We start from the raw sequence: 14,520 nt of genomic DNA on the forward strand, positions 1-14,520 counted from the left end.
TGACATCATTCAGCTTCTCATTCTAACCATCTAGCCAAATGAACAAAGCAAATTTCATTGTGGAGTATCTTCATGGCAAATATACTAAAGGGTGCAACGTACGATGGTCACTGTCCCAGAAGATTCATGCTACTCCCTTCCCATGACTGTCTTGGTATGAAAATTGGACTGGAGGCATTTGAACACAGGGTTTTGAGAGAGGTTTCAGAGAGTGTTTTGGTCTTATTATTTCAAAAAAGATGCATATAAACATTCAAATTAGGAACAGGGTGAGTACATTCGGCCCCTCAAATCTGCTGTACCATTCAACAAGATCATGCTGATCTGACTGTGGCCTTAATCCTTATTCCACCTATCCCCTGTAACCCTCAACTTCCTTGTTAGCCAAGAATCTATTTGGCTTGATTTAAAAATGTTCAATGATGCTGACTCCACCACTCTTACAAGGAGATTGTTGCAGAGTCATGGTCGTTAGAGAAAAACATTCTTCCAATCTCCATCTTAAATGGGAGTCCCCTTATTTTTAAACTCTGTCCCCTTGTTCTCTCTCCCACAAGGAGAATCTTTTTTTCTAGCATCGATCCTGTTAAGTCCCCCCAGAACCTTGTGTGTTTCAGTCAAACCAACTTTCATTTTTCTAAACTCCAGCCTTTCCTCATAAGATAACACCCCTGTCCTCCATCCTGGTTATCCTGTGAATTTTTACTCATACATTTATATCCTTTCTTAAAAAAAATCAAAACTGTATACAGTACTCCAGATGCAGCCATGCTGATGCTCTATACTACTGTAGTAAGATATCACTACATTTATATTCCATTCCGTTTGCAATAAGCAACAGCATTCTTTTTGCATTCCTAATCACTTGTATCTGCATTCTTACCTTTTGTGATTCATGTATCAGAATACCCAGATCTCTTAAATTTTGCAAACTCACTCATTTAAATAGCATACTGTTTTGTCCACTTTGACAGGAAAAATAAAAAAAATTTCCTGCATTTATGCCCCATCTGCTAAATTTTTTTCTACTCATTTAACCTTTCTGTGTTGCTTTTCAGATTTCTTCTGTCCTCTTGACAACTCACTTTCCTACCTATCAGCAAATTTAGCAACCATACGTTTGGTTCCTTTCGTCGAATAGTTGAGGTCCAAGCACTATTCCCTGCTGCACTCCATTTGTCACGTCTTGCCAACTTGATAACCCTTATGCCTACTCTCTTTTTCCTGTTATTTTCTGATCCTCTGTCGATGCTAATGAGGTGATCTTACTGAAATAAGTAAGATCCTGTGGAGACTTGATAGGGTGGAAACAGGGAGGATATTTCCTCTTGCGGGGAGATTAGAACTGGGAGCACAGTTTAAGCATAAGGGAGTCTTCCTTTTAACGTGGGGATGGGCAGAATTTTTTTCTGAAAAAAATTCTTATCCCCAGAAAGCACTAGAGGCTGAGTCATTGAATTTATTTAAGGCTGCGTTAGATAATTCTTTGATTGACAAGGGATAAGGGTTCAGGGGTTATTGGGTGAGCACACAGGAAGATACCACAGTTCAACCATGATCTCATCAAATGGTAGAGTAGGCCTTTTCTTATGTCCTATGTAGATGTTCTTGTATTGAGGATGGGTAATAAGTGTGAGAATATGAGGGAGAAAAGAGTTAGCGATGAGGTGGTAGAGAGGACTCCTGGGTGACAGATTTTTTAAAAAAATGCAGAGTAATTAAAGTTTTGATCATGGGAAGAGTGTTGCTTCAAGACAATAAATCAGTAAAAATATCAGCTCATATTTTGGCAGAAACAAGGATTCTGGGAGCAAAGTCGAGCAAATATTGAAACCTTGGGAGCAGTGAAACCATGAGAAAGGTGAAGATTAGTGAGTAGCCATCTGTATGGATGGGTAAGTTTAGGTGGAGCATGAGCTTTAATGGAGAGACATGCACTCCAGTTGCCTGGAAAGTTTACCTTTTCTAAGGGGTGATTTGCACTGCCTAGAATCCTTTCCGAATGTCTTGCATGGTTTTCAGTGTTAGAGATTTGGGCTGGATATGTGCCACTTCCCCAAATACTTATTGCTAGAATTGTTATCCTGTTTAATCATAGAATCATAGAAACCCTAGAGTACAGAAAGAGGCCATTTGGCCCATTGAGTCTGTACTGACCACCCAGGCCTTTCCCCCATATCCCTATATATTTTACCCACTAATTCTTCTAACCTACACAACTCGGGACACTATAAGGGCAATTTAGCATGGCCAATCAACCTAACCCGCACATCTTTGGACTGTGGGAAGAAACCGGAGCACCTGGAGGAAACCCACGCAAACATGAGGAGAATGTGCAAACTCCACACAGACAGTGACCCAAGCCAGAAGTCAAACCCAGATCCCTGGAGCTGTGAAGCAGCTGTGTTAATCACCGTGCTACCGTGCCACCCTCTGGTGTGATTCAGTGATTAATAGTGTAAACCTCCCCTGACTTGACCGCCCTCTGTCCCACCATCTCACACATCCATCCTCCCTTTCACACACTCAATTACAAACTCACTCAGAATCGCTGAATCACAGAATTGTTAGAGTGCAGGAGGTGGTCCATCATGCCTGTGCCAGTTCGCTGAATGAGTATTTCATCAAATGTCATTTTCCTGCCTTACCCTGTGAACCTGCAGATTCTTTCTTTTCAAATAATCATCTAATTACCTCTTCATTGCCTCAATTGAGGCAATCTCCACCATGCTCTCAGGAAGTTCATTCTGAACCCCAAACACTTGTCATGTGAAAATGTTTTGCTTTTGGTACTTTAAATCTGTGCCTTCTCATTCTCAATCTTTTCATGAGTGGGATAAGAGTCTTCCTATTCACTCACTCTCACCCACAGACTCACTCCAACACTGTTATGATCCCCACTGATACCATTGGATAAGTCAAATCCCAGGGTGGAACCCAGCTTGACAGATCCTAATTTTTATCTTTTTGTGGAAGGCAGCTACTGAACAGAATCACAGGACTGCCAATGAACGTTTAATAGAAGAATATAATACTTATTAATGAAGAAAATATGAACCGATTTCAATCTCTACTTTCAAAGTACATGTATTTGAACCTTCTCCCAAACACCATTTTCACTCAGATGTCTTCACCAAAAATCCACCTCCTGTGTTTCAACCTCTCCTTAAGGTTGTCCTCTGCTCAGGATCACACTCAAGCTTTGCCTTTCATTTTGTCTGTCAGGCACCCAACCATGCCAATACTGTACCATTGCTTCACAGATCATATTAAACTGTCACTAACCTTGGATATCTGACTCCTCATAAGCTGACATCTGCAGGTCTGCACCTTGCAGCCCTGTCTTCAACTTGGTGTCTCTCTCTTTGCTCTTCATTATTGAGCACAGCCTTTTTTTCCCCCCAGGTTTCTGTTCTTTGTTTATTTTACTAGAACCTTTCTTGAAATTTGATTTTGTGTCTCTCCCTGCTTTTTCCCAGTTTCTTCTTTAGTTTCCAGGGCTTGCATTCTGTCCCTGCATTTTGTCCTTGTTCCAGCAGTTTCTGTGAAGAGCCCCTTCCTTTTGGGTTACCAGCTGTGATCTTGAAGTTGGGACTATGTTCTCACTGCAACTTTCAATTTATTATACAGCTTTAAAATTGCTAATTCTCTCTGGCAGCTCAAACAAATGTTGTTTATTAGCCCAAGAAAATGTCAGCTACTCCCAATCTGTAAGAGACGTTCATGGACGATTCTGGGCAAATCATCCCATTGAAAATTTAAACTTCCTAGGCAATTATGCGGCATTTGTGCTTATCAGAACTTCTCCAGGGTTTTGACGTACACCACCAGCGTAAGTTCCTTCATTGCCACTGAGTCAAAATCCTGGAACACCCTTTGTAACAACATTGTAGTGTTTATACAGCACATGGACTGCATCAGTTCAAGAAGGCAGATCACCACCACTTTTCCAAGGTAAACAAATAAATATCTGTGAGCACCATGCCCAAGCCTTGTGCTTCATCTTGTTCCCTTAGATCACCTGAACAGGATGAATTATAAATATGCTCTGAAGAAGGAGCAGATGTTGTTTAACTGAATGATCTCTCTTTTCATGCTTTTGTTTTACTGCAAAATTCCATCAACTTTTTGACTGACATGTAAATGAGCTGTGCTGTAAAGGAAATAAGATTCTTGATCCTAAATCAAACATTACATTGACATTACATAGGGTTTGCTCATTTAAAGCATTTACAGTGCTGACTTTTTGCTGATTTCTAAATGTTTGAGGCTTTTGTTTATTCTGCACTGGCCATAGCTCTGATGAAGAGTCATCCAGACTTGAAACATTAGCTTTGCTTTCTCTCCACAGATGCTGTTAGACCTACTGAGATTTTCCAGCATTTTCTGAAAGTATTGTGATGTTTCGTTTACCAGCAATTAAAAATTTGTCTTCCCTGTTTTTGTTGATTACAGCTTTTGGACTTTTTGGATTATCACCCATTTTCATTCATCTCGTTGATTCAGAGGTCGTTGGAATTTGCTGTTAGCTATGTATTTACAGTAGCTGGTGAAGGTGTGGTGTTTGAGCGGTTCATTGTTCAATGCATGAACCTCATTAAAATGATTGTCAAAAATGAATCTTACAAACCAGCAAAGAACACTGAAGGTACAATTATTTCCATGCATGTTATTGTATTCCCTCCCATCATTCCTTACCTTTATTCTTGTCAGTTTGATTGCATTAGATTGTGTCTCTGGTTAATTATCTTGTTTAAAATAACTTACAGTTGAATGCACAAGTTTGACTTATGTTCAGTTACTTTTTCTGGAATTCAACCAATGCTTTTTTATCAATGTTCAGGAACTTGCTTTACAACCTATTAATAAATTGGTTCTGACTAAAGTGTCTGAAGCTACTGTAACATAAATCATAGCATTAATTTTAGAGCAAGATATTTATTAAATAAAACTGATCGTATTTTTGAGGTCAGGTATTTTAGAGACAACTGGGATAATATCAGTATTCCATTTATTCTGAAATAAATATTTTGTTGTCTTTCTTTGAAGTGTATCAAATTAATTGAAGTGAAATCAGTAACAAAATGCACGTTTTGCATTTATCTTAATACGTTAAGATATTATATCAGTTCTAACAGATCGTCCTTTCCAGAGAAAAGAGCTTGAGACGTTTCTATCTTACTTCATACTTATAATTCTTCAGTCCTCACCAGTATTTATATTGATGTTCCTTTGCCACTGTTTCCTCAAACAAACAAAAGAATTGTTTTCTTTTATTTTTGAAAGCTTGTTCATCAGGATCATATTTTTTCATCCTAGGACTTGTTCCTTCCTGCCTTTCATTTGAAAGTTTTAATTTCTGTTGTTTTTGCCTTATTTTTCAAATTTCTCTTCCTGTTTGATTTTCTTTTATGTCTGCCAATATATTTTATTTGAAGATGTACTTTTTCTCCAATCACTCACAACCCTAAAATTTAAGTTTCCCATACTGTGCACTCCATACTACTACAATCCCTGAAAAATATGCATTATTATATCCATCTTTCTTCATTTGCCCACTCAATTACTCAATATCTCTCTTCAGTATTGTGTTTCAGGTACCAACTACTATTCAAAAAAAATCTCTATTTTCTTACAATATTAATTTACTTTCTTCTCATCTTGTCTCAAACTTAAACTTTTCTATGTAATATACTTCATTCTGCCCCATGGCATATTCACTTCTGTCAAAAATGCTATTCATCAGATATACCTTGGAGATCCATTAGTAATGGGAAACCTGTGCATTTGACGAAGGTGCATCACTGCTTTCTCAAGGGTCTCTGAGGATGTCTAGTGGCATCCACATTCTGAAGAATTATTCTTAAAAAGGCATTAATTGTTCCAAATGTTAAGCCAGCATGTAAGATTTCTATTTAGTCTCTTGCTTTCAGCAAGATCCTGAAGAATGTTTTTTCTCCTTTGCTAATTAGCATTCTTCAAGCAAGACAGTGGGCAGATAATTCTTACATTTAACATTGATTGTTAAAATGTTGCCAATTGTATACCTTTGCATTGCACCTCAGCTTTGTTGAAGCACCTTTTGGTTTAAGACCAAAAGCTGGCTGTGAATGTGGGCATAATGTATTATACTGTTGAGAACATTGATCAGAAAGAAAATCCTTAGTAGCTATAAAATTTTGTACCTGATCTGCCATTTTTTATTGCATTTTAGAAAGCAAGCCTGAAACTTTGGAAGCACATAAGATCAAAATACATTTCTTCAACTATTCAACTTTAACTGAAATTTGCAGAAGATTGGTATCTCATTATTTCCTTCTGACTCCAGAGGAACTGTCTATGTGGGAGGATGATCCTGAGGGCTTTGGTGAGATTTTAATTGAAAAGATTTCTTTAATGTGCATGCTTCGGTTACCTATAATTCATTTCAAACTTCCTGCTTTTGGTAATTTCCAACTTTCATGAGCTGTTTTGTGGCACTGCTCATATGCCATTTTGCATCACTGGTGAATTATCCAGTGCCGTAACCTAAATGATGCACTAAATGAGCTGTGGCGAGCCCCAGATGCCAGTTCCACCTCCCCCTCAAAAGCCCTGATAGCTCCACGTAAGGAGTGCACAGGGAATTTATACATCCATTGGCAATTGCTCTGCAAGGAGAAACATCTGTAACTCTGATTTAAATTGCAAACTGTAAGTGGTTCTGATTGTCTTACAGAATTTGTTACCTCGGAAAGGTTAGAAGTTTTGAAACCACTTGTAATTCCTGGATAACTACTGCCACCCCTTCCAGCAGCCATTCTCACCCTGCCATCTAATATCGTCCCCAACCACTGACCACTTCAGAATTTTGTAAGTTTTGATGATATAGCCTCTCATTCTTCTAAATTTTAGAGAGTGAGAGTCCAAATTACTTAGCTTGTCATCATAGGATAACCTCCTCATCCAATGGACCAATCTAATGAACCTTTGCTGTACTGCTTCCAATGTAAGTATAACTTTCAAATTACTGTGTATCTTTCAAACTACACACAGTATTCCAGATGGTGTGTTGCCGAACCCTGTATGTTCGCAGCAAGACCTCATTGTTCTTGCACTCCGAACTCTCAGCATGCTATTTCTTGCTGTGCCTGCAAGCTAACCTTACATTTCTTGTATAAGCACACCCAAGTCCTTTTCAATATCACCAGTTAAAATTTCACACCTTTTAAAAATGTCCCACTTTTCTATTCTTATAACCAAAGCGAATTTTCTATATTACACTCCATCTGCCATCTTGATGCCCACATCGCCTGTTTATATCTCTTTGCAGCTGCTCTGTATCCTCCCCACAACTTATCTTCCCACCACTTTGGTTATCATCAGCAAACTTTGAACATTTGTTCTCTCTCTCTCTCTATATATATTCAAGTCATTAATATAAGATTGTAAATAGCTGAGCAACAATACTGATCCTTGCAGCACTCACTATTTACTGCCTGGCAACTTGATAAAGCCCCGCTTATGCCTACTGTTTACTTTGCCAATCCTCTATCAATGCTAAAATACCACCTTCAATTCCATGAGCCCATATTTTGTCTATTAATTTTTTGTATGGGACATATCAAATCCAAGTATACTGTATCGACTGCTACCCCTTCCTCTACTCGTGATATCCTCAAAAAAACTAATTAATTTGTCAAATAAAATTTCTTTTTAGTAAAACCATGTTACTTGTTTTGTTCATACCATGCTTTCATAATTGTTTTGTTATGACTTCCTTAATAACAGATTCTAGCATTTTCCCATCAACTGATACTTGGCTAAATGGTGTATCATTCACATTTTTTTCTCTGCTTCCTTTCTTGAAATGTGGTGTAACATTTGCCAACTTCCAATCTGATGGGACCGTTCTCAAAATTAAGAGATTTTGAAAAATCATTGCTGGCATACCCACTAGCTCTGCAACTGTGTCTTTGTGTATCCCTGGGTGTAGATCATCAGGTCCAGGAGATTTGTGGATACTAGTCCTTTCAGTTTTGCCAGTTCATTCTTAAAATTTGTTCACTGGATGCAGATGTTGCTGGTTGGACCAGCATTTATTACCCATCGCTAATTGCTTATGAGAAGATGGTGGTGTGTTGCCTTCTTGATGCTGCAGTCCATGAGTTGTAGGAAGACCCACAATGCTTTTGTGAAGGTAGTTCCAGGATTTTGACTCAGTGACATGGAACAATATCAATAATTCTTCAAAGTCAGGATTGGAAGAAAACTTGGAAGTGGTAGTGTTTACATGCAGTTACCGCTCTTGTTCAAGGTGGTAAAGGTTGAGAGTTTGGAAAGTGCTGTTGAAAGAGTTTTGGTGAGTTGCTTAAGTGCATCTTGCAGTTGGTACATTGCTGCACTGCAGTCAGTGTGGAGGGAATGAATGTTTAAAGTGGAGAGCGGAGTGCCAATCAGGCGGCCTGCTTTATCCTGAATGTTGTCAAACTTCTTGAGTGCTGTTGGAGCTGTACTGATAATATTCAAGTTGGTTAAAGATTACAGATCGTTTAAAAAAAGGATAAGAAGATAAATTACAGTAATTAGTTTGCCGTGAATTACCTTTAATACATTCAGAAAATATTAAGAAAGCACTGTCTTTTATGTGACTGCTCATTGTGATCTTAAAAAATTTGTAAATGACACAGGAATCAGAATTGCGGTCAACTTTGATGGGACAATGCGTAACTTTTGAAGGACATAGACAAGTTAATAAATTGAATGGAAATTTAATTCAAGGGTATATGAGAAGCACCATATTACACAATTCCCATTGTTCGCCTGCATGCAAACCTAGAAGTTTGCCCCCTATTCTCCAACTAAACTATTTTATCTGCAACGCATACCCTTCTTTTACCTGACAGCACATTCCCCCTCTCTCTGACAGTGGGTGCCATTGTGAATTGTTTCAACTGAAGTTGAGTATATACAAATGGAGGGATGTATTACATAGTTACTTGAGCACATGTTAAGAGATATAAAGGTAGAGTGTAGTCAGGACACACACCTGCAATGTTTCACTGTGACTAAATCTATTCCAAGACTTTTCGTTTCTTTCTTTAGCAACTGGTTATCAGGGGTACAACAGCCACCTTACCTTCCTCCTCACTGCCTTCCCTTCCCTGTCCTCACTGTTACAGTGCCCTCCTCCTTTCCTTCCCTTTCGTAATTTCTTCCTCTCCGGTTCTCTGAAGGCTGTTGCCCTTCCTACCTCCTTTCTGAAACAGTACAATTTTTCTGAACTTAAACGCTTGCCTTTCACTGCCCTGCTCATTAGCCGTTCTTTCTGTCCTTCCCTTTATTGTCCTTGTTCACCTCGTTCTCCCTGGCTCTGTATCTCTCTTCTCTCACTTGGCCCTGTCCCTCTCGACTTTTGCTTGGCTCTCTCCCTTTCATAATCCTCGCTTGGCCTTCTCTCAACTTTCACTTGTCCCCCACCTTTCAACCTTTGGCCAACTTTCTCTCAACCCTCACTTGGTCCTTCAACTTTTCTGATGTCCTCCTCTCCTCATCCCTTGCTTGGCCCTCACCCCTCACCTGGCCTTTTTCCCCATAACCCTCACATTTTCTCTAGCTTAGCCTTCTTAAAAGGCAGTTGCATTTGTGATCAACTGCTTTCAAACAATATGCTTCTTAGTCCTCCCATCTAACCGATTTGAGTTTGGTTGTCATTTTTACTATTTTGTCTTGAAAACATTTATTAATATTTTAAACCTTTTTTGTATTTCACTAGCTGTGGAAGAGGCTGCAGGGGACTCTTATAAGTACAGTTTAAGGGTAAGTTGGACCAAAATGATTACAAACTTATTCCTATTGAGATGAATGTGTTGTAAAGGAAAATGTATCATTCACTGTAATTGGGAGTCTGAACCTCAGTGTAACTTTACAAAGTATAAGTTTTTTAAGATTACATGTTGTTGCAGCTTTGTTACTTGTGATTATAGCTAAAATATTAAATTATTGGCCTCTTAACAAGTTCTTAAATTCTAATCCTGCTCTGACTATTAATCTACAACTTCCTTTCCTTTGTCCCATCCAAATGTGAAGTTTTACCATCTCAGCTAACTTGACTGAATATAGGGAAATGGATTTGGGACAGTAGGAAGCTATTCCTACATAGCTTAAATGGATATCTTATTTTGATCAGCCAAGTACTGAGTACCACATTGTGGAGAAATTATGTGCATGTAATACTTCAATAACATTATGTAACTGAACCAGGCATTTTACAAGAAATTTATTGGTGTTTTAGTTTACAGTTCAGTATGTGAAATCCCCATTGCAAATCATTTTTCACAAATATAGATAAACTTGTTCAGTTAAACTCAAGGGGGATAAGAAGTGAAAACAGGGAAGAGGAAGTGAGAAGGATAGAGATGAAGGCATTGGTGGAAAAGATTGACAATTTTTTCCATCTTTTTTTAAGTTTATTTTAATTTCTTCCACTGATTCATTTTTCAATTACCTCCCTTTTTTTTATATCCCACTTTGCATCTATTGTCCCTTACCACGGGCTCCCCTCCCCATCACACAAGGGCCATCTGTTACCTGTCTGAGGTTGTCCTTTGTCACACTTCTTATCTTTGTTCTGCTGTTAACACATTCTGACCTCTTAACATGCCACGAACAGCACTCTTCTTAGACATGATCACCATCTTGTACATTCCCTTGTCTTTTCATCCTTAACACTTTTGTCAATCTCTCCTGCATTCACCTATTGCTGGCCCTCTAACCAGTCCCCACAATTCCGCCCAACCCTCTTCACTTCTCACGATAACAGTATAAATCTCATCCTATTTTCAATTGTCTTCAGCTCTGAAGAAGTTTTCATCCAGACTCAAAATGTTGTCTCTATATTCTCTCCACAGATACTCCTGAGATTTTCTAGCATTTTCTGTTCTAGTTTCAGAATCCAGCATTCGCAGTAATTTACTTTTATCTGAGTGAAATCTTGAAATTCTGTTTAACAAACCTGACATCCTGACCTTCACTTGTTATCATCACACCCATTTCTCTGAATTGTTTTCTGCCTTCTTCATGGCTTTTAAAGCCTTTAATCACACTTTCCCACTTCTTGCTTTACTTGCAGCCAGTGCAGTTGAGGTTGTGTACATGGACTTCCAAAAGGCATTTAATAAACTACCACTTACTAAGCAAGTTCATCAACCTGAAGTCCTCCAGATCAAAAAGGCAGTAGCAGCATGGACACAAAACTAGGGGATAGAAAGCAGAGCTATTGTAAATGACTGTAGAGAAGGAGACACACAGTGGTGTTCCCCAAAGTTCAGTACCAGGACAAATGCTGTCCCTAAGATTTGTGAGTTGGCAGTCACTCAACAACCTAGGTGATACCACGCAGGTCTTGTTCTTCTATAGATAATATGTTTATGGCAGCGCAAAAAATATTTAGAGGAATTGCGCATCGAGGGGGAAAAACTAATGTGCAGAACAGTTAAATTTTAAATGAAACATTGATGAGGACCACTGCTGTTCTTGGGATACATTTAATGATTTGGACTTAAAAATGCAAACCACAATTTCAAAATTTGCTAATGGCGCAAAATTTGAAAATGTCATAAACAGTGCCTTTTGCAACTAAAGAATGTTCCAAAGTGCTTTGCAGCCAATATTTGTAATCACTGTTGGAATGTAGGAAAAACAGGGGCCTCTTTGCTCCCAGCGGATCCCACATACAGAAATGTGAAATTGGCCAGATAATCTGTTTTCAATCACTGGGACAAGCTCTTCTTTGAAATCCTTCCTTGGGATCTTCTGTGTGCACCTGATTGGGCAGACACCTCAACTTGAGGGATGGAATTTCTGATGATGCAGCACTTTGCCAGTACTGCATTGGAGTGTCAGCTTTGCTTTTTGCATCAAATCCTGAAGTGAGACAATTTTCTAACTCAGGTGAGAGTGTTGCAGATTGAGTGACGGCTTCCAGAGTGAAGCTGATTCAAGAGGGCCTCAAGCAGATGTTGGAGGGGGTGGGAATGCCAAATAATATTAAATGCAGAAAAGAGTGTTGTTGAGGTGTTTTGAGAGGCAGAATGAGGAGAAACAATACAAATGAAATGGTACAATTTTAAACAAGAGAGAGACTTAGGGTGTTTGTGTGCACATTTTTAAAGGTAGCAGGGACTGTTAACAAAGTAACTAATAAAGCATATAGGATCCTGAGCTGTATAAATAGAGACATAGAGTAGAAAAGCCAGCAAGTTTTGCTAAGGATACATAAAACACTAGCTCGGCCCCATTGGAGTATTTTGTCTAATTCTAGGCACCCAAATTTTAGGAAGGACATGAAGGCTTTTGAGAGGGTAAGGAAGAGATTTACTCGAATGCTTTCTGGGATAAGTTACTCATTAGGAACAGAGAAACACAGGAAATAGGAGCAGGAATAGACTATTTGAACCCTCAAGCCTGATCTGCCATTCAGCAATATCATGGTTGACCTTGAACCTCAATGCCATTTTCCCTCACTTTGCAATATCCCTTGATATCTTTGATAGTCTCCACCTATGATAGATAATTCTAAAGATTCATCACCCTCTGAGTGAAGATACACCTTTTCATCTTAGTCCTAACTGGCCTACCTCTCATTCTAAGACTATCACCTGATTCTAGATCTCCCAGCCAGAGGAAACATTCTTCCTGCATTTACCCTGTCAAGCCCTGTACGCGTCAATGAGATTACCTCTCATTCTTTAAAACCCTAGAGAATGTAAGACCAGGCTCCTCATTCTTTCCTTGTCAGACAATCCCACCATCCCAAGGATCAACTTGGTGAATCTTCGTTGCATTCCCTGTATAGCCTTCCTTATGTAAGGAGACCAAAACTGTGCATAGTACTCTAGATGCAGCCTCAGCAGTGCCCTGTACATATTATTGGAGCAAGTCATTCTCATAACCTCTTGCAATAAAGGTAAAATACCATTTGCCTCTTTAATTGCTTGTTGCACCTTCATGTTGGCTTTCGGTGACTGACCAAGGACATCCAGGCCTCTTAATTTATTCATTCAAGAAATAAGAATGTCGCTGACTGGGTCAGCATTTGTTGTCCATCCCTAATTGACCTGGCGAAGGTGGTGATGAGCTGTCTTTTTAAACTGCTGCATTCCACGTGGTGTAGATGCACTCACACTGGTGTACCTACACCCAACCCAACTACAGTGAAGGAATGGCAGGATAGTTTCAAATCAGGATGGTGTGTGGCTAGGAGGGGAACTTGCAGTTCGTGTTGCAATATGTATCAGCTATCCTTGTCCTTATAGGTGAGGGAGATAGTGGGTTTGGAAGGTGCTGTTGATGGATTAGAGAAACTAGGGTTCTCCTTGGAGCAGAAATTTGATGGATGTGTTATAATCATGAAGAGTTTAGAATAAACTAAGAAAAGCTGTTTCCAAAGGCTGATCGGCCAATAACCAGAGAACACAGACTTAAGATGATTCCCAAAAGAACCAGAGGTGACATGAAAAGCTCTTCTTAGCAATGAATATTTAGGGATTTGAGACACTGCCTGAAACAATGATGGATTTAGACTAAAATGTAGCCTCTAGAAAAAGACACATGCATATTGGGAAAGTGTAGAGGGGTGAGATTAACTGAACTGTGCTTTGAAAAAGCTCCACAGACTTTCTGGGCTGAATACCTGCACTCTGATGAATGGCACTATGTCATTCAAAAAGGAAAATCTGAAAGATTCTGACAGATTTGCAAAGATAAAGTATAGACCCATTCCTCTACTGCCAAAACCCTTACTTGCGTTTCCAACAGTAACATAACCCTAAAAGTATTTGTTTTTTTTATCTTTTAGCCATGTACTGAAGTGCTGTTTTTGGACATTTTTCATGAATACAGCCAAACACTTACCCCTGTGCTGTTAGAAATGGTTCAAAACCTACAAGGTAAGGTCTCTTTTATTTTTTAAAGGGATGTTTAATTGCAACATAACCTATCTAATGGAATATATATTATTTTAGGTGAAGTCTTTTGAAATCTCTCAAAATTGAAATTTACAAGATGGCAAAACCTGTTCATGCCACATTACATGGAACTTGAATTCTTTTATAATAATCAGTCATGTGAATGTTAATTGTACAAAATCATTGGTTTTTCTTCTGTATGGCACTGGAATTTAAATTATACTTTTCTTGATATCCAACAGTGTATTGACATAATGAATACAAAATAACTAATTGTAGAGTGAATAGTGTTCCTATGTATCTGTTGCCCTTGATTTTTTAAATGGAAGAAACTGTGCTAAGAAGCTTAGGTATATAACTGCAGTGCATCTTGTAGACTGTCAGCCTGGCAGGTACAAATGGAAGGAGTACATACTTAAGGTCAAGTGCGCTGCTTTCTTCTTTATGGTGTGGAGTTCTTCAATTTTGTTGGAGCTCTTCTTATCCAGACAAATGGAGAGTATTCCATCATGCTTATGATTTATGTCTTGCAGGTGGTGGAAAGACTTTAGATTGTTAGGTTAGTTTTGAATAT

General features: G+C 38.7%; 1 protein-coding gene across 3 annotated transcripts in view; it reads left to right on the plus strand.

Annotated features, from left to right (window-relative positions):
* Positions 1-14,520, plus strand: part of ipo11 (importin 11) — a 593,411-nt gene that overhangs the window by 207,969 nt on the left and 370,922 nt on the right. For all 3 annotated transcript variants that reach the window (XM_080186460.1, XM_080186476.1, XM_080186468.1), the window contains exons 10-13: positions 4,456-4,648; positions 6,215-6,367; positions 9,755-9,798; positions 13,838-13,928. In XM_080186460.1, the coding sequence (XP_080042586.1) occupies positions 4,456-4,648; positions 6,215-6,367; positions 9,755-9,798; positions 13,838-13,928 (481 nt within the window). The remainder of the gene's footprint in view (positions 1-4,455; positions 4,649-6,214; positions 6,368-9,754; positions 9,799-13,837; positions 13,929-14,520) is intronic.

Source organism: Carcharhinus amblyrhynchos, chromosome 1 (genome assembly GCF_965287045.1).
Source record: "Carcharhinus amblyrhynchos chromosome 1, sCarAmb.v2.hapA, whole genome shotgun sequence".
NCBI lineage: Eukaryota > Metazoa > Chordata > Chondrichthyes > Carcharhiniformes > Carcharhinidae > Carcharhinus > Carcharhinus amblyrhynchos.